We start from the raw sequence: 18,319 nt of genomic DNA on the forward strand, positions 1-18,319 counted from the left end.
CCACAGATGACAGTATCTTGGACGAGGGTGATAGTGCCAACAGGGAGAAAAAAGCAGAGGTAGGTCTATTTTTGAACTTGAGTAAATGGAGGTGAGAGAGTGTGTGGAGAAACAGAGGCCACACAAGAATGTTCCTAGGTGTTTTTGGCCTGAGAGACTGGGTAGATTTTCTGAGATGAAGGAGAGGAATGAGTTTTGGGGAAAATATCAAAGACAACTCTTATACAAGGCAGGCTGGAATATAGTGAAGTGACAATATCAAGTGCAAAGGGAGGCAGGCAAGAGAGTGGCTAACTCTGGAGCTGGGGGGATGTGAGAGGGTTAGGCAGACCATGGTGATGGAAAGGCTGCTGGTCTGGTGAAAGGAGTGGTTTCAGCGTAAGTCTGGGCATAAACAGGCACAATAAGCTCATTTTTCAAATCTCTACATATTTGTTTCTGACAACTGAGGAAACTGAGACTCAGAGAGGTTAAATAACTTGCCCAGGATCATACAGTTTGAAAGTGGTAAAATCCTCACTCCAAACCTGAATGGTGGAACTGAACACAGGAGACATAAAACGGAAAAGGGAGGGTGGCCTAAATTGTGAATGGCCCAGAGTGTCAGAATGAAGGGGCTGGAGCTTATATTGTAGGTGCAGATGAAGAAGAGCCATTGTAGGCTGTCCAGTGGGCGAGTAGCATGATCAGCACTGTGATTTTTGAAACTGGCTACATGGTTAGACAGGTGGGCCAGAATGGAGACCTATCTAACCTCATAACGCTATTCACTTTTTTTTTTTTTTTTAAATACACTGTCAGACACTGCACTAGGTACTGGGGATAGAACAAGCAAAACCAGAAACAATCTGTGCCTACATGGAAGAATTTAACGAACTAATCAAATAAGCACACAAACGAGTGTAGAGCTTGAACCAAGTGGCAAGTAAGTACACTTAGTAACCTGGATTTGCCCAGTCAAGATTTCTCTGCTGAGAACTGGCATCTATGACCCGTTCTGGGCCACACTCTGTCCCTAACCCACTGTAAACTAGGGCAAGTCACTGCCTCTCTGGACTTCGGGTTCCCCATTTATGAAAGAAGAGGCCCTAGATGATCTAATTTTCCTCTTCCAGTCTGACAGTTTGGGATTTTCCTCTCCAAAGACGACAAATCCCACTTCAAAGCTACTAACTGGCATGTGGTAACTTCACATTTGAGCGAAGTACTTCAGCCGTTGCCTTTATCCTTTCCAGGAGGCCTCGGTTTACTCCCCACAGTCACAGTAACTGCCTGGGCACTCCTCGGGCGGAAACTTGGAGTGAGACCAGCAACTACGCCATTATCATGCGTCCCATTTGCCAGGTTAAAACATGGCTACCGCTGCAACACCCCACCCAAGCTTCTCACTAAATACCTGGGCCTGACGAGCTTTGGGGCTTTCTCTACACCAGGAAAGAAAGGAACAGCCATGCCAGTAAGGCGCACAAGATTTTAGGAAACCGCCACCCGACCCTTAGCTCTTCAGGCCTCTCCAAAAGGCACCAGACCACCACCCTACAACGTCACTTCCGTCGACCCAAGTGCACAGGATTGACAGTCGCGGCTATCCAATCAAAAGCGGGCCTTCCCCACCAGCAAGGCGGGGGCGGGCCTGACACCGAGAAGCCCCGCCCTCGTCGACATGTTACGTCAAAATCGCCATGGCCAGCTATCCGTACGGGCAGGTGAGTTTGTGAGGGGCGGGCGAATCCAGGCAGGTGCCTTTCCAAGTTTAGGCTTTGCTTTCTCCGAGCTTCCTCTGTGCCTTTCCCACACTGAGGTCTCGCGCGGGAGAGAAGGGGAAAGGGATATCGGTCGCTCCAATCTCACGTCACTCAGGTCTACACATCTGAGAGGTGATGTCGCGCCCCCTTTGACGTCGCGCACCTGAGGATTTGGGGACCTTGGACCTCACACACAAGCTGGGCTCGGCCTGGGCCCCCCGCCTTCCCAAGGCTCCCGAGGGGGCCCTGGGGCGGGGTCATCAACGACAACAGAACTTTTAAAACAGTGATCCGTGGGTATCATTTGAGATAAAAATACACCCCTGATGTACTGCGTCCGAATAATCAGGACAATCTGTAGTTTTAGCAGGATCCACAAGTGAGCTTGTTTGACTACTTAGCCCAACACCTCCATTTCACACATAGGAAAAGTGAAACCCATAGAAGACACAGCGAAGTCACCAGGCAGTTAGGCAGCAGACCCGGAAGCTGTGAGCCAATACCTCTTACCTACTTACCAGCCCATTTTGATCCAGCCAAGAACACAGCAAAGTGATGCTGCGGTCAGAATGCTTTGTTGGATGACAGAATGGTAGAATGGTTAAGTACAGTTTGGAGTCAGAGGAAAGTTCACACCTTGGCTCCATCACTTAAATAGTTTTGAACCCCCCGAGCAAGAGATTTTGCTTTTCTGAGCTGAAGTTTCCTCCTCCGTAAAGGAGGGCCATGTAATAGGGTTTACCTAATAGCGCTGTTATGAAGAGTAATGAAGTGATTGTAAACCATTTGGTACTACTAAAAGTATAACAGGTGCTACCTTTTAGTATTTTGATTTTTACTAGACTCCTAGAAGAGTGCTGGGAGGGACCCTCAAAATAGTCCCTTCATTTTAAAAGGAGGAAACTGAGCCCAGAGAGCACTCTTGAGTTACCCAAGATCACACTAATTTAGGGGATAAAACCCATGCAGGAGTTTTTGTACAAAGTATTTGGACCTCCATTGTCTCAATCATGAAGGCCCTGTAGGCATGGTAGCAGGGAGTATTACCCCCAATTCATAGCTAAGGAAGTAGCCCAGAGAGGTTAGGTGGCTTGTCCGAGGTCATACATAGCAAGTGAGGAGATAAGGCCAGAACTAGACTTAGAACTCCTTTTATTGTATACTTAGTAGAGGGAGAAAAGAGAGAGGCCCACACAGCTGGAGTTAGGAGGAGGTATAACCAAGCAGTGTTTCCCAAGCTTCGTTCCATTTGCTGCGTCTTGTGAGACGTTAATAGGAATTGCTAATAGAGGAGGGCTCTGTGGTTTAATTTGGGGATTACTCTGTTAAATACTGCTGAATAAGTTTGTTCACCACAGGGCAGCTCAGAATTCTTAATTTGTTAATCCATTATAAATATTCCAGAGAGGGATAGATATGCAGTATTTTTCAAACTTACTTAGCCATGGAACCCTCTCATACACATACACTCTTTTTTTTTTTTTTTAATGTTTGGTCATCTTTTGGTGACACTAGTATTCCTAAGGAACACTGTTTGGGAAATCATTGCTATTGTTTCTCAGTGGATGGTCTGTATCAGAATCACCTAGGAGCTTGTTAAAAAAAGCAGATTTGGGGGTTCTACCTTAGACTTGTTCTGCACCTAGGAAAGGCCGAGGCATCTACGTTTTAATAAGCTTTTAGAGGTAATTTGTATGCATCCGAGAAGCAGTGACATAGAAATCAAGAGCTTGAACTTCCAGTTTAGACAGAATGGAGCTGGAATCCTAATTCTACTTAATAGTTATATGCCCTTGGACAAATCATCTAAGGGATCTGAGTCTCAGTCTCCTACTTATAAAAAGAGAAGACTAATACTTCTTAGGGCTGAAATGAGGATGAAATATGATAAAGCCTATGGAGAGCTTGGCACATTGCTAATACACAGTTCGTGCCAGTGCATGATGGCATAACTCTTCCTGCTGTGATCGCTGTTATCATGCCATGCTGCTTGGGCTTATGCTCAGTGAAATATTGAAAAGGAGCACAGAGAGAAACATGTCTGGAATAGAAGAAAAACTGCTTTATTCCCCCATCATGCCCTTGTTCTCCTGTCCAGCTCCTTTCTGGTACAAGAAAGGGACTGGGTTGTTTTAAAACATCCAAAGACTTAGTGCCACCTCCTCTCCACCTAGTGCATAGCCCTAGAGGATTCCAGCCTACTGTTAGGAGTCAAAACTGTAATTTTCCACTGCACCAGGGTCCTCAAGCATTGACTGGGTGTTGGAATAGTAAAACTCAGATACCCTTTGGTCCTGTGAGGGAGCCAGCTTGATGGGTTTCAGTGCTGAAGAGCTTGGTCTCTGAGGCCAAAGAGATCTGGCTTCAAATCCCTGCTCTGCCATTTCCTTGCGGAAATTTCTGGGAAAAATCTGAGGCTCAGTTACCCCTTCTTTAAAATGGGGTCATAAGAGTGCCCACCTCAAAAGTTACTTTGAAGATTAAATGATATAATCCATGTAAAGTATTTGATACGGTGTTTTGGCATAAAGTAAATACTCCCAAGTGGAAGAGTCATACAGATATATAAATTGTAGAGTAAGTCTGTAAGTATTAAGTGGAAGTGTAAGGTACTAGGACAGAAACAGCAGGGATACCTAACTCAGTCTTGAGGGCAGGAAGTTTTCTTAAAGGAGGTGACATTTAAGCCCAAAATTGAATCTCCACTAGGAGGTAGCTGAATGAAGAAAGGAATGGTATTCCAGTAGAGTGAATAGTATGCACAAAGACCGGGAAGCAGTGAGAGAGACCAGTATTTGGGGAGAATTTTAGATTAGTCCAGTTGCTATGAAGAGAGGGAAAGGGGTAAGAAATGAGACCAGACAGGTAAGCAAGTATCAGATGTCTTTTTGAGGAGTGTAGACTTTGTCCTAAGAGTAGTGATAGTGAGGGAGCCGCTGAAGAGTTTTCTCCCATTTGTGCTTTGGAGCTATTGCCGCGGGGCACTGAAAATGAGTTGAAGCAAGAGAGACTGGAGGCAGGGAAACCAGTTTCAAAGCTATTGAACTAATCTAGGTTAGAGAGACAGTGACCTGGTGAAAATGGTTTGAGAATCATTTGGGAGGTAGAGTTGAGAAAACTTGGTGCCTAATTGAGGCGTCGGACGGGAGGAAAGAGGAGATGCCCAGGAGGGCACTAGGGTTTCCCATTTGCTGAGATGGGAACACAGGGAAGAATAGAATTGGAAGGAATGTCCAGGAGGTTGTTGGATACTTGGGTCTGCAGCACAGGAGAGATGAGGCTGGAGGGAAAGACGGCACATTTGGAGCGTCAGCACAGATGTGGTAATTGAAATCTTGGGACCATTATTGGCTCGCTGTCTAATGGCTGCAGGTTTCTGGCCTTTAACTATTTTGGGAGGCTCTGTTGGTGATAGTCCAAACCACTCCTATGTCTTGTGATTGTTTAACCCCTTAGAATGGGCTCTAGCCTCCTCCAGTGGGCACTTGAGGGGTAGCTCCAGAGCACAGGCTTATCTTGGCAATGTTGCCTGCTCTCTTCCCCGTCAGGACTCAGCATGGACCAACCTTTAACCTCACAAGAGTTTTGGAGGTAGAAGAATGAGCCCTCAGAGCCAAAAGAAAATATAGGACTTTCTGAGTGGCTTACGTGGGATGGGATGAGCTCCCCACCACTTGCAGGTATATAGACAGATTCCAGAGATTCCAACACTGACTGAGAGGTTAGACTGTAGAGTCTTTGGGATCTCCTCCAATACTGCAGCTCTCAGTTTGGGTCTGGGGTGAAAAAAGAATAAGATTCTTCTGAGTCTCCCTGATTTCTGGGCGTGATGCCTCTAAAAGAACTCCTAATCCAGCCCTCTTCCTTAAACCTCTTCCACTGTAGAAATCCATTATATTTGACAGATACATTTAGGACAATCCTTGGCACTGTCACATGGTCGAAGCCCAGTCATTTATTGAATACACAGAAGAGGGTAGTGGAGTGTAGTCATGCAGACCCCGATTTAAATCCCACCTCACCTGTTCCAGTTGTGTCATCATAGGCACAGTATTAAACTTCGTGCACCTTAATTTGCTCATCCGTAAACTAGGGATAATATCACTTACCTCACAGGACCGAGCATCAGTGAGAGCCAGTTGAAATGGCAGTATCTAGCAGAGTCTCGATAAAATGTTAATTGCTCCTCCCCCACTCAGATATTTCTGTGAAGCTTTGGGAACCATGGTTACTGAACTCTTCCTGTATTTTTTTTCCCTTTCACTATCTTATGTTTATTAGTGTGAAATGCTCCTGGAAAACCTCTCAAAAGGGTTGGCAGCATGGAGTAGCATTAAAGAACCTGGAGTCAGCGACTCTGATTTTCATTTTTGATTCAGAATCTTTACTAACAACTCGGTGACCCTGGGAACCATTTTTCTAGCCGGGATTCTGCCTCAGTTGGTAGCTCCACTTCCTTCATCTTGTGCAAGCTAGAAACCTGAGTCATTCTAAACACTTGGCCTTTTCTCACTCCCTGCTCCATCTCCTCCCTAATCTAATTAGTTGCCAAGTCATGTCTAGTCTATCTCTGAAATAGCTTCAGAATCCATCCTGTTCTCTCTATCTCAGAATCTGCTCTCTGATTCAAGTCCTGCCTGCCCAGCGCCTGGCCTCCTGCCTCCCCTACTAGCTCATCCTCCACACTGCCGCTGGTTAATTCTCTAAACAAGGCTCTGATCACGTTCCTCCCCTACTGGAAACCCTTCTATGGCGCTCTGTTTCCTCCAGCATAAAGCCCAAATTCTTTAGAGTGGTATTCATTTCTTCAAATATTTATGGAGGTTTGCAGGTGTCAGGCACTGTGCTGGACCCTGGGGTACGGTGATGAATGAGGCCCAGTGTCTGTCCCTGGGGTGCTTACTGTTGTGTGGAGGAGACCATAGATGGACAGAAACTACTCTAAGACACCAGTAACTCACCAGCTAACTGAAAAGCAGCAGGAAAGGTGTTTGGACAAGGAGTGTGTAAGAGCCTGCCTTTGAGTTCACACTGCATTCTTGCCCCTGCCCCCTGCTTTTTAGCCCATTCCTTGACCACTCCTTGTTCGCTCATAGGCCTGTGCCTTTGTCTCTCTTCTCCCTTCTGTCCTGGAATGTCATCCTCTGCCTTCATTTTGGAAAAGGCCTATGCATCCTTCAGTGCCAGCTCCTGTGTTACTCCTGCCTCCTCCAGGAAGCCTTCCTTGACCCATTTCATACATTTGTTCATTTTATGTTCATTTATCATTTAACAAACAGAACAAATTCCTCTGCTTATGCCTCCTTGATAGCATTTAAGTAGATTTTTTTGCTGGCACTGATCAGACTGTATCATAATTATCTGTGGGCTCCCCAGGGACAGGCCCTATTTAATGTTGTGCCCCCAGGCCTAGCACAGAGCCTAGCACAGTATTGTCACTCTGTAAATCTTGCTGAATGAAATCTTTTAATAGTTGTGCACCTCAATTTCCTCATCTTAAAATAGGCCTACTAATGGCTTCCTTTTTTTCTGTTACAGGATTGTTGGCTGGATTCTGTCAGTAGCGTTTGTGTGTATGTGAAAGTGCTTTGTAAACTATTCACATGAGAGCTTTAATGCAGGGCAGAAAGGAAAGAGTTTAGTTGCTCCCAGGCTGCACGAGGCCCCCAAGAATATAATATGGAGGGAAGACTTGCCTGGCCGCATGTGCTTTGTTGGCCTGGGGGTATTTCATTGGGGGGCCGCTGTGCTTTAGGTCAGGGGTCCCCAACCCCTAGGCCATGGACTGGTACCTGTTGGTAGCCTGTTAGGAACAGGGCTGCACTGCAGGAGGTGAGCAGCGAGAGAGGGAGCGAAGCTTCATCTGTATTTGCAGCCGCTCCCAGCGCTAGCATCACCACCTTGGCTCCACCTCAGATCATCAGGCATTAGATTCTCATAGGAGCACCGGTCCCTGGTGCCAGAAAGGTTGGGAACCACTGCCTTAGGTGTCCTAAGCCAGATCTAGTTTATGGCTTTGTTCACAGGAGTTATTATAGAGCAGCTACTTCCTGGCTTGGTGTGCAGCCTGGTCTTTGGGTATGCCCAGACTCTGCAGAGTCCCCACCCGCTTTTCTATTTTAACCTGGAATCTTGTGCCCTATTGCTTAAGGTGAGAAGGCTGCAGCAGGAGGCCATGGGAGTCATTGGGCTTAGGTGCGGGTGGGAGTGAACTTGCTCCACTTGTCTCCAGCTCTTCAGTATGACCCAAGCAAGTCCCTTCCCCTCTCCTGCCTTAGTTTCTCTATCTGTAAGTTGAAGGGTTTAAGTTAGGTAACTGACCTCCTAGCCACCTCTTCTATCACACCTCTCCAACTTCCCTGGGAATCTTTTTCACTCTAAGTCTCAGCTCAAATGCTGCTTTCTCATGGAAACCCTCCCTGATTTCATGCTTTCTCCTTTGTGATGCTATGGCACATGGCTTATGCGTCCATTTTAAATGCCTATTTCCTTATGCTGTTTTTTTAGATGTTATAGAGAGTGTTTCCATTCCTCTCCTATTAACTGTGAGCTCCTTCAGAATGTTTCACTCTCCTTTATGTCCCCCGCCCCTGCCCTGCCCTGAGTTTACCTGGCTCAGGGCTTTGCTGATAATAATAGTATAATAATAAGAGTAGCAACTGTGATTTATTGATAATCTTCTTTATGCCAGGCACTGTTGTAAGAACTTTTGTTTTTATATTAATGGTTTTCAAACTGTCTTTTGAGTCATTGAGGTTTCTTTAGAGCTCTCTTACAATCTAGCAAGGGAGGGGCCTGCATGGTGGGGACTCTGGAATCCCCACCTTACTTCAGCCAGAGCAACTTTCTTTGATCAGTTTTAAAATTTTTATTTTATCAAAAGATTCTTTAGCTAAAAATGAAACCAACAAAATTCTGCTGAATTTATTTCTTATCATCTGCAGAACAATTCCATGAGGAAGGAATTATTATAGTTTACTTGTGAGGAAATAGGCTAGAGAGATTAAGCCACTGACCTACAGTCATGAACTCAGCTGGGGAGAGCAGAGATTTATTTGCCTTTGACTTCACTGTCTGTGAAGGAGTCTTGCTACTAGCTTCCAAGGCAGAAGGGCTCCCATGATGCTGAGTAGGGAAGGTGGAAGGGCCTGCTTCCTGTCCTCCCTCAAGAAGCCTTCCTTCTTTAAGCAAGCAGACCCCCTATCAGGTGAAGTGTGGATTTGGCCTTAGCCTTGAGGGTAACACCCCCAGAAGCTATCAAACACAATAAAAAGAGAAAGTCTAGGCTCCAGGCTCTCAGTGACTAGGCCACTGGGGTACCTTGCAGGTTGATCTAGAAGATGTCTAGGTGACACCGTCCTCACAATCCTCAGAACTGGGGCCAGCTGTTTGCTCTGTGTACCTTTGAGCTCAACCTGTCCACAGATGTGATGGAGCTGTGCTCTGCTGGGCCTTTTGCTGGCCGTTTAAGGAGATGGAGCTGAAGACTCTGAGCCTCAGGGATCCCTGGCTGGAGGTGTGGGGACATGGATAGGAGAGAGAATGCTCCCCTATGTGCTCTAATATACAGATGGCCTGGGCTTAGCAGTCAGGAGACCTGAATTCTGGTCCCAGTCTCTTCATACAGTCTGTGTGTGATTTTTCTGGACTTGAGTTTTCTGCTCTATAGAAGGGTGCTGTTATTAATAGTTAATGTGCATTGAGTGCTTACTCTGTGCCGGGGTCTATGTCAAAGCTCTTTATGTGACTGGTCTCATTTCATTCACATACCAACCTGGGCGGTAGGCAGGAACTATTATTCCCATTTTAGAGCACAGGGTATTGAGATTTCGAGAGAGTAAGTCAGTAGATCAATTAGTAAGTGGCCTAACCCGAACTTGGACTGGTCCTTTTGACTTGTAACCATTGTACTTGCCTGCCTGTCTCACAGAGCCATGAGTGAGGATGGGGAAATATTTTTGCATCATGAGCTAGAGTAGGGTAAGGAAGACATGCTAAGGATGAATCCATACTATGTGACTGAAGAGTGTCGGGGGCACATGGTGGAGATCACTTATGCACAGGGAATTCTGCAGATGGAGATGAAGGTACCATGGGACGAGGATTTGGAATTCTCTTGGATTCATTTGCCTACTTGTTTATACAATAAATATTTACTGAGCATCCATCCTACACTGGGGCTGGAGATAAAGTAGCAAACCAGATATGATCCCAGCCCTTGTGGAGCCCCCTTAGTGTGCGGGGAAGGGGAGCCAGGAGGGTAGGATTCTAGCCCTGACTGCTGGTCGTTGGTGGTGTGACATTGGGTAGGTTGTATCCCCGCTAGAAGCCTCAGGTTCCCCATCTGAGTAATGGGGTCATAATTCCAGCCCTGCATATAGGATCAGTTGAAAGAATGGCAGTGGCAGTGCTTTATAACTGTCAAGTGCCATGCTGTGGCTAGTTTCTGGCCCTGTCATTCTGACCAATATCTTGCTTTTCTTGCAGGGCTGCCCAGGAACTGGAGGACAAGCGCCTGGAGCGCCTCCGGGTAGCTACTACCCTGGTGGAGGGCAGTATGGCAGTGGGGTACCCCCTGGTGGCGGTTATGGAGGAGGCCCTGCTCCTGGAGGGCCTTATGGACCACCAGGTGGTGGAGGGCCCTATGGGCACCCCAACCCTGGGGGACTCCCCTCTGGAGCTCCGGGAGGACCATATGGTGGTACAGCCCCAGGGGGTCCCTATGGTCAGCCACCTCCAAATTCCTACGGTGCTCAGCATCCTGGGCCTTATGGACAGAGACCTCCTCCAGGTAAGTAGGGATCTTGGGCTCCAGGAACCCCTGACCTTGTGCTGAGTTGCGCAGGGCCCATCCTTGCCTTTCCTGTTGACGTGCAGGCAGCCTTATCTCCGGCCTCTTAGCATCTTGCTTCTAGCTTCAGCTCACGTCAGCAGAAGGAGAAGTCTAGTAGTTAGCTTTGCTGTGGTAACAACAACTCCAAAGTCTCTTTGGCTTGCAACAACAAACAAATAAATGTATTGCTTGCTCGCACTTATTTACTCTTGCTTACATGTCGGCAGCTATGCATTTGGCTGCTGAGGTTCTGCTCTTTTCTTTCCAGGATCCAGGCTGGAAGAGCAGCTCCTATTTGAGATATGCTGTTCTTGTGTCAGCCAAAAAAGGGCAGGAAAACTAACAGAAATGCATGATGCCTCTCAAAGCTTGTGCTTTCAAGTACTTTATATCTCTTTTGCTTATGTTTTGTTGGCCAAACCACATCCCCTAGTCAAGCCTGACATCAATAAGATGGGAATGAAGGGGCTCTGCAATCCACCAAGCAGTGGAAAGGATACACAATGCTCTTATAAGGGAAGGGGATGGAGATTAGCAAATAATTAGAGACAGTAATATAGTCTGACATGGGGAGAAGCCCCATTTCTTTGTAAGAGGGACGGACCACTCTATGTAGAAAGGCAAGGTAGCATAGCCATTGCAAGCTTGGGCTTCTGAGATCAGACTACTTACTGACCTGACCAAATTACGTCGCCTTTGTAAGCCTCAGTGTCCACATCTGAAAAATGGGTGAATGTCTCTACCTCGCAACATTGTTAATAAGGATGAAGTGAGAAGGTGCAGGTAGACATGGGCACATGGGAAGAGCTTAATCTGTATTCTGTGAGAGGACTCATGCTGGGGCGTTCTTAGCAAAGAAGTATTTAGCATTTAATGTGACAGTAGATGTGGCAAGAGCCTTACTACTGAAAGATGCAGAGGCAGGCAGGAGACTGTTGGGATGAGATATTAAAGGTAAGATACTGGACAGGGTGAGAAATGGGGAGGGGGCTTTGGCAATTCAGTGGAGGCAGAGAATCTTGGGTGGGGACTTTGGACTCTGAAAATTTCTGAGTGGTCTTAGACGGGATCAGGGAAGGCGAGTGTCCAGTCCCTTGCTTCCTTCCAAACTCAGTTCAGTCAGCCTCTTCACAGTATGCTGTTCCCAGGGGACCAAGCCAGTGGCAGCCTGGACCACTCTCGTGTACCTGAAGCGTCTCTAGGGAATGGCGCTGCTGGGAAGCTGAAGCATCTCAGCATATATACCTGGGCGGGAGGCCCTGAGGGAAATGGTCAAACCTTGAGGGTTCTAAACTGTGAGCCAGGGCATTTATCTTATCAGACCCCAGAGCTTCTGGCCGATTGCTTTCAGCTCAGCAGCTTCATGGTGGATTTCCTCATCCTTTTAAAATCTTGTCTCTGAGCCTACATAATGTTATTGCAGGGAAAGGAGCTGGCTGTGAGGCTTATCTCTCCCAGGCCTGAGACCAGAGAGAATCTCAGGCTGCAGAGGGGAGGAGAGATGTATCTCAGGCTCTTAGCTGCTCACCTTCTGCAGCTTCCTCTCACCTGGCCACCATTGCCTCCTCTCCAGTGCAGCTAGTGGCCGGCCCTCTGGAGCAGTGCTTTTTAAGGCACGATGCATAAATCACCTGCACTGGTCACCTGGGGGGCCCCACCTTAGCCCCACTGAATCCAGGATCTGGGGTTTGAGCACCACTGCTCTGCAAGACAAATTTGACCAATAAAGGTGCCCCACTGCCCACAGGAAAGATCCTAAAGGCACTCAAGATCTAAAGGGCCTTTCTAGTCTCCTCTCCTGCATTGCCCCTCCCTCCCATTAACCCAAGACCCCTCGGAGTACTCTGAACACACTCTGTGCCTCTGCCACATGCTTTTTCTTCTCCCTGTCACAACTCTTAGACATCTTTTCAGGCCCAGTTCAAATATCCCTTCCTCTGCAGGAATGGGACTGCACATATTCCAGGCCCTTTGCTAAAATTTTGATTTGCTGCTCTTTAATCATCACAACCACCCCGGGAAGTAGGTCCATTTAGAAATGGGGGAATCAGTACTCAGAAAATTAGACAATTTATATAAAGTCACACAACCTAATAAGGATCAGAGCTCTTTGCTTCCAGAGCCTGAGCTCTTCCATGCAAACGGCAGGGACCACATGTTACAGAAGCCGTTCTAGGGGCTGTGGCCCTCGCTCCCCCATGACAAAGCTACTGTTTTAGGAAGGGAGGTGGGGTCTGCCTGGATTTCATCCAAGGGGGTCAGAATAGTCCCTCAGTCAGACAAACTTCTGGCCTCACCTTTGGGGCTGGGCGATGGTTTTTGTGCTGCACAGCTGCCCACGCTGTCTCTGATCCTGCCTGTGTAGAGGAGCCCTTTTGTGGCCAGTTAAGTCAGTAGGTTTGGCAATACTGTGTAACTGGTTTTTTCCTAAGACAGTTTTCTGTGCTTCTTCACTTTCATCTACCACTCCTTCTCCTATCCCCCAGCTCACCCTGCGTCTCTTTCCAAGTGAATGATTTTTTTCCTCAAAGCTACTTAGATATTCCCGACAGACACACAAAGCTATTTGAACCATGACAACGGCACTAATAATCAGCAGTTATATAGTGCTTAGATTGTGCCAGGTGCTGATTTAAGGGTTTTCATGTATTCATTATATCTTCACAATAACCTTATGAAGTAGATGCTGTTGTGTCCTCATTTTACATATAAGAAAACCGATGCACAGAGAACTTAAATAATAACCAGAGCTGCAAAATGGGGGAGCTGAGACTTGAACTTAGGCAAACTTTAGCATGAATTGAGCCCCTTCCCTTTTTGCGTCTGGCTCTGTGCTGGCCCCTAGGGATTTGGAGCTGAGTTAGGCTGGGATCCTGCCCACAGGTGGCTCCAAGTCTAACCTGGAAGGTGGTAGGAAAAAAACATGTCCACAGTGGAGTGAGCAATGCCATAAAAGAGAAGGAGTAGAAAGAAGAGGGGAAGGCTGCCTGTCCAGGGACAGAAGAATAGGAAAGCTTTATGGAATGAATAGCATTTCATTTGGATCTTGAAGGGTGGACAGGAAATGGATGCAAAGAGATGAAGGAGAAGGGGTACGAGGCAGAACAGAGTGAGTAAAGGCTCTGGTGGAAGTGTGCAGGTGTGTGTAAGAGCAAATGCAGTGCTTCATCTGGGCTGGAGCAGAGGTGTGAGGGGGACAGCGAGGACAAAGTGAGAGGGATAAGCAGGAATAGACCCCATTGTAGGGGCCCCGGAATGCTGTTTTAAGGATACGGGACTTGATTTTATAGGCAGTGGGAGCCGTTGAAGAGTTTGAGTTGAGGTCGGGGTAAATCAGTGAGAACACAGTTCAGTTATACAAAGATTACTTGGTAGCAGGTGCAGTGTGACAGAGTCACTGTAAGGATAATGCGGCTAGGCTTTTTGGTTTGTTACAACAGTCCGGGTGAGAGGTATCTGAATCAGGGCAGGTGCGGGAGGAACAGGGAGAAGGAGGAGGTACCTGTTTGTGGAACTGACAGAACTGGGCAGCTCTCTGCATGTGTGGTATGAGGAGGTGTCAGAGATGTCTTTAGGGAGATTTGGCGATGGCGATGCACATGCACGTGGGAAGTGGTAGGGAAGGAAGACAGGAGCAGCTCCATGGTCACGCACACTCTGGCAGCTCCTGGTAGGCCGTGCCAGCTCTCCACTGTGCCTGGATAATCAAACCTGGCTCCCACCCCAGAGAGCTCCCTGCTGCTGGGACTCTCAGGTACTTGTCTCTGGGCTGTGCTTGTTAGGTGCTCAGCAAACATTTTTGGGTCCCAGTCTGTAGAGAAGAGAGAATCTCTTTTCAGAGAATTGTTAATCAGCCGGACAAGACCCTGTTCCTTAGAAACTGAAAATCAAATAGAGATGTGACTGGCACACTATAGGGAAAGCCCAACAGATTCACAAGTAGAAGTCAACCACAGTACTCTTGAGTCTACACCAAAGGTCTTCTCCATCAGTGTAAGGATGCTGGCTTGATGGAAGGCGGGGCTGGGGGGAGTGGATTCGTGAGGCTTGGAGGTGGGCAGAGTCAAAAGTCAGGGAGGCACTGAGACTGGCCCTTCCCTGCATTTCTGCAGATTGGCCTTGAGACCTGCATCTGGCTCCCCTGGTTTGCACCCCTTCCTGCAGGTGGCGCCCCCCCTAATGTGGATCCTGAGGCTTACTCCTGGTTCCAGTCAGTGGACTCTGATCACAGTGGCTACATCTCCATCAAGGAGCTGAAGCAGGCTCTGGTCAACTCCAACTGGTCCTCTTTCAATGACGAGACGTGCCTCATGATGATAAGTGAGTACTAGCCTTCCCCCTGTGCTCAGGCTGGGCAGAACCACCTGATGTGACAATAGGCAGGTAGGCAACCATTCTAAGGAGAAATCTTTTGGCCAGGAAGGATTTCAGGCAGGAAATTGGGTTTAAAGTTAGATGCCCTAGGCTGAGAGCGCTTTCCCTTAGGTCTTTTCTTAAGTTCTAGGCTCTGCTGAGTCACAGACTAACTCAGTTTCCCATTCTGCAGAGTGGGAGTCCATGCTCTTGTAGGAGATGGGGGGTGGGGGGGTGGCGCGGGGTCAGCTGCCAGAAGAGAAAATGCCAGTTCTGGCAGGGGTGGGGCAGAGGGTGGCCAGGGGTGGGGGCTGGTGCCCCACATGATGAAGATGTAGCTCGGATTTAGCATCTGGGCCTCAAGGCTGTGGTTCTGTGGAGTCTCCTACTCCAGCCTGGGGAGAAGGGCTGCCTCAGTGGTACCCAAGGACCCTTGGCCCTCAATCTTGAACCCTGACTTCCCTCCTCTCCCTCCGCCTGTCCTCCCTGCAGACATGTTTGACAAGACCAAGTCAGGCCGCATTGATGTCTACGGTTTCTCAGCCTTGTGGAAATTCATTCAGCAGTGGAAGAACCTTTTCCAGCAGTACGACCGGGACCGCTCAGGCTCCATTAGCTACACAGAGCTGCAGCAAGGTGAGGGCCATGGCAGGGCACTCAGCGCACAGGCAAAGCCAGACTTTTCTCTTTGCTCCCTAAGATAGAGCAAGGGCTTTTCTCAACTAATACCAAATGTCCAACTGCACTGAAAATTACTGCCCTCGACACAGGCCCACTTCCCACTCCTTCTGTGACCTGGCTGGGGCACTGAGCCAAGAGCCAGAGCAAGGAAACACCTGCATCCAGGATCGGGGCTGGACTTCTGGTGATGGGACTCCTGGCAGTGCTAGGTGAGACAGGCCCAGCTGGCAAGGAGCCATGGGGATGCAAACTCTGCAGCCCAGAGCACTTTGAAACTAGGATGTGTGGCTCATATGGCTCTTTCCCCTCCAGTTTCTAGTATGCCGAATGGAAAGAGCCTTGGACAGGGCTCGGCAAGATGGCTTCCGTTGCTAGCTCTGCTAGAAGGCAGTTTCCTTCCCAACTCTGGGATCTACCCAGACCACTCTAAAAGTTGCAGTTGGGAAGATGACCTGAGGTCACAGCTCCAGGTCTGGTTCCAATTTTGATTCTAGAGGGTGAGTGATTAGTGGGGTGATAACCTGACAAGGAGCTTTGCCCCCTGGGTGGGAGAAAGGGCTCCTCAGAGAACCCAGCTCCTTGCCCTGGCCGTGGATTTCAGTCAGACTAGGAAGTTCTGTGGGTGGAGGTGAGCTCACCATATCTGCACTCTGGCAGAAGGGGAAGATGACCTGTACTGATCACCTACTCTCTTGTGGGGTCCTGTCATGGATATTGGTAAGGGTGATATTACAACAAAACTAATATTTATTGATGAATGCTTGTTATTTGCCAGGCACTGTAATAAGTACTTTTAATATGTTTCATTGTTTATTCTCCCCATGTGATAGGTAACTTTGTTATTCCCTACCCTTATGATTGGCCTTTTACTCATGAGAAACTTGCCCAACGGCCACATACCAAAAGGGGAGCAGAGATTCTAGCCTGAGCTGGTAGATTATGCAGAAAGGAAGGAAGGAAGCCTCCCAGGTGTGGGGAACAGGGGCAGCAGCATGTAGGCTGTGACCTTGGAACTGCCCAGAAGCCTTGCCTGGGAAGATGATGATGATTTTATTATTTTTAACAAATAATACTCGCTGAATGCTTATTATGTGCCAGGCACTTTACCAAGTGCTTTTTGCATGATCTGCTCCTTTCATCCTTACTAGAACCTACCAGATAAGTATTATCCCCATTTAGAGATGTAAGACAGAGGATTACAAGGTTATGCAGCTTGCCGAGGGCCTCTCTTGACTCCAGAGCAGGCCCTGTAACCCCTATGCTGCACAGCCTCTGACCTCCACCCTGGGGCTCAGGCTTCCTTCTGTAATTCAGGTGAGTTAGAGATGAGCACAGATAGTCTGGTGTCATTCTGGGACCCCACAGGCCCCTGACTGAACAGACAGTAGTGGAGGTTTAGAAAAACAGGGATGGGGCCTTTCAGCTAAGGGAAGCATCCACACAGAGCCCCTGTTGTACTCCTGCCATCTTGGATAAATCCTCGGGACTTCTGTCCTGTTTCTGCTTCGATGCCAATCCCCGTGAAGTCCCCTGAAGTGCTGCGCTCAGGGAGCTGGTTGATGGCAATGCTCATGACAAGTTTTTGTGTCTGCTGTGTGCCCCTCCTCTCCAGCTCTGTCCCAAATGGGCTACAACCTGAGCCCCCAGTTTACCCAGCTCCTGGTCTCCCGCTACTGCTCGCGCTCTGCCAATCCTGCCATGCAGCTAGACCGCTTCATCCAGGTGTGCACCCAGCTGCAGGTGCTGACGGAGGCCTTCCGGGAGAAGGACACAGCTGTGCAGGGCAACATTCGGCTCAGCTTTGAGGACTTCGTTACCATGACAGCTTCTCGGTTGCTGTGACCAGCCCATTGTAGAGAGTGGCATGTACCAGGGGACCTTGCCTGGCTCCGTATAGTGGAAGAAGCATGTGGGCCTCTCTTCTTTTCCTGCCCCTCCTAGAAAAAGATTCTCCCTTGCCTGACGCTGCACTGTTCCACAAGAAGGCTAGGTGTCCTGTGTCATAGCCACCAAATAGTGGGGTCCTGGGATGAGGCCACACCGGTAGGGGCCTGCCCTAGGACAGGACTGGAAGTTGAATGTCTTACAGCCCTGCGCATTTAAGAGGCGCAGCCATGCAGCAGTAACAGGAGACGCCAGTCGCTGCAAAGGGGTTAGTGTCCAGCTGGCCGGGCTCCGGCCTCCGGCTTCCCCTCCTGCGCCCCAGCACCAGCAGTGTCGCCCTTCGCACCTGTGTCCCCTCACCCGTGCTGTTCCCGTTTCTCCAAAGTGGAATCTGACCAAGGAGGAGAAAGATTTGCCTGGGGGAACAGTGGCTCGGATCCCACCACCCCCACTAGTCTGTGTATGTTAACTTCTGGGGGCCGTCCCTCCCCAGGGTGCCTAGACAGTCTGCTCTCTGGGCATGTTGGGCCAGGCTACTGCCCTCTGCAGCTCAGACTCCTCACTAGCCCACCATTCTCTGCTTGGCTTCAGTCCCCAGGGGGCAGTTGCTGCTCCCACTGCCAATGCTTTTGTAAAATTTTGTTTAAAATGTTTTGTTCATTTGGGGCCAAAAGTCCAGTGAAACTATAAACTTCAATAAAATGATAAAACTCTGTTCCACATATTCTACCTCACCTTCCCAGCTATGGGTTTATATGCTCATCCATTCCATTATTCTTTGATTTATTCTTTCATTCAATGAATGTTTGAGTACATCCTCTAT

The 18,319-nt window shown here is 48.3% G+C and overlaps 1 protein-coding gene across 1 annotated transcript; it reads left to right on the forward strand.

Annotated features, from left to right (window-relative positions):
- Positions 1-1,569: 1,569 nt before the first annotated feature.
- Positions 1,570-18,225, forward strand: PEF1 (penta-EF-hand domain containing 1). The gene is made up of 5 exons (XM_006924310.3): positions 1,570-1,706; positions 10,233-10,536; positions 14,743-14,898; positions 15,424-15,567; positions 17,225-18,225. The coding sequence occupies exons 1-5, from the start codon at positions 1,683-1,685 to the stop codon at positions 17,452-17,454; spliced, it is 858 nt and encodes a 285-aa protein (XP_006924372.1). The 5' UTR covers positions 1,570-1,682; the 3' UTR covers positions 17,455-18,225.
- Positions 18,226-18,319: the final 94 nt, after the last annotated feature.

Source organism: Pteropus alecto, unplaced genomic scaffold (assembly GCF_000325575.1).
Source record: "Pteropus alecto unplaced genomic scaffold, ASM32557v1 scaffold39, whole genome shotgun sequence".
Lineage (NCBI taxonomy): Eukaryota > Metazoa > Chordata > Mammalia > Chiroptera > Pteropodidae > Pteropus > Pteropus alecto.